Source organism: Apium graveolens, unplaced genomic scaffold (genome assembly GCF_009905375.1).
Source record: "Apium graveolens cultivar Ventura unplaced genomic scaffold, ASM990537v1 ctg265, whole genome shotgun sequence".
NCBI lineage: Eukaryota > Viridiplantae > Streptophyta > Magnoliopsida > Apiales > Apiaceae > Apium > Apium graveolens.
Window position 1 is genome coordinate 75,422 of NW_027417751.1, and position 2,151 is coordinate 77,572.

Here is a 2,151-nt window from a genome sequence, read left to right on the forward strand (position 1 = left end):
TCTCTTCAATGTTGTCTCATGCCTCCTCCTTCATGTATTCGACTTCCTCTGTTTTTGCCTGCGGAGTAGTTACCATCGAAGCCACGAACATGCCTCCTAGAATATTTTCTAAAAGAAACAACCAACTTCTCGTCATTCTTATCCAATCGCCTAGAAATACCAGGTTTGAAAACTGTATTTTTTTCCAGTGTCGCATTTTCAACTTGTTCACCCTCTGGTTTGAGTTTCTCGGGCTCTTCATGATCCAGTGTCTCTCGATTAAAGACACATCCTTCTTTTGCCTCGCTTCAAAAATATCGAGACAATAATTCTAATTTTCATAATTTACCCTAATAGTATCTTCAGTAGTAACAAATGTAAATTCTTTCAAGATTTTTTCCATGGCTTATCTCGAATTTAAAAGATTCATGATAAATTTAATATTATGTGGTTGTATTTTCAACAATGTGCCTTTCGGAAGAGTAGCGCACTCAAAATTAACAAGTTGGCCTTTTTGTAACAATAAATTATTCATCATCCAGTTAGGAAGATACACATTACCGTCCTCTGCAGTATACTCTAGAACTCCACAATGCAAATATTTATGCACCAAGGGGTTTATGATCTTAAAAGCATTGGGGTATTCAAAATTTCTCATGGATATGACTACGTCAAGAACAGCTTAAGGCAATATAATTTTGTTACCATCTTCACAATCACACTTGTTCATATGCGAGAATGGATAACATCGATAGTTTAAAATAGGCTTTGATTCATCACCTGCATTGCTGAAAAGAGATTTTGATTTGTCACTGGCATTGTTGAAAAGAGGCTTTGATTTATCATCGTATTTTTTCTACGATCATGCACGTCGTAGCTGAACCTAGGCTTCGATGATTGATCGAGAGCTTTTTTTGATGATCATGCTTGTCAAAATCGAGATTGTCTACCCATCAAATAAATTGAGAAAGATGTACTCGTACATCCATGTACATTATCTTAATAGGCTTAATAATTTTGTTCAAGTCGGAGAACGGAAGACAATGAGGGGTACAGTTAGGTTTTGATTTAGTGCTAGGTTTTGATGTATAACAAGATTTTGATGAAGGAACATGCATAGACCTTGATTTGGATGTATAACAAGCTTTTGATAAAGGAAAATGCAGAGATCTTGATTTGGAATAACAAGCTTTCGCTGACGGAACATCTAGAGACCTTGATTTTGTAGCCATTGGTTAAAATTGAAGAAGTATGTCTGAGAAGTTGGATGAAATTGAAGAAGTATGTCTGAGGAGTCTATTTATTTATAAGAAAAGAGTTCCAGGAAACAATTTTGTATTAGGATTTCAATTTTATAGTAATTGATCAAGCAACTATAAAAAAACTTAAACATAATTGATTTGATTCTTATATCCAATATTACCGAATTAGAATTAAAAGATAGTTATTGAATTTTGTTTTTAAAGTCTTTCATGATTAGGATTAAGCTGAATGGGCCTTAGAGAATATCATCTGTAGACGTCATTCTGTGAACGTTCCTTCATGGAGCAGAGATGCTAAATCTAGAAAAGAAAGCTGAATGGGCCTTAGAGTATATTACTTTGGAAAGAACATTCCCATTAATCTTGTTCCTGCTATAGTTTTTGAGGTTGTTCTTCTTGGTGGCGCAGAGTACTACAAGATTACCAATGGCTTGGTATGCAGTCTATTGTTAATGGAACACTTTTGGCTTTTTCTAAAGCATTTTTCTTATATCTAATTTCTTGGTTTGTAGGATTTTGAGGACAAACTTCATCCAGGAGGTCCATTTGATCCACTGGGACTAGCAGATGATCCTGATCAGGCTACACTTCTTAAGGTAAAGGAGATAAAGAATGGAAGACTTGCAATGTTTGCAATGCTCGGATTCTTTATACAAGCTCATGTAACTGGAGAAGGACCTGTGGAGAACCTCTTAGCTCATTAGAGTGATCCTTGGCAATCACTTGCTAACTGTCATTGGAAGAGCCGCTGAACAAGTCCCAACTCTCTGAGTTATTTTTTCTAGATTTTACTCTGAAACTTCTTAAATGTTATGTAAAATTCATCATGGTATTTAAAGGCAATTAACCATCCAATTTTAATAGTGATTGCTTTATTATATCACAAATGCAATGCTGATCTATGTTGTAA

The 2,151-nt window shown here is 35.0% G+C and overlaps 1 protein-coding gene across 1 annotated transcript; it reads left to right on the forward strand.

Moving 5' to 3' along the window:
* The first annotated feature begins 1,558 nt into the window (after positions 1 to 1,558).
* Positions 1,559 to 1,945, forward strand: LOC141700640 (chlorophyll a-b binding protein CP26, chloroplastic-like). The gene is made up of 2 exons (XM_074504347.1): positions 1,559 to 1,675; positions 1,754 to 1,945. The coding sequence occupies exons 1-2, from the start codon at positions 1,559 to 1,561 to the stop codon at positions 1,943 to 1,945; spliced, it is 309 nt and encodes a 102-aa protein (XP_074360448.1).
* The last annotated feature ends 206 nt before the right edge of the window (positions 1,946 to 2,151 follow it).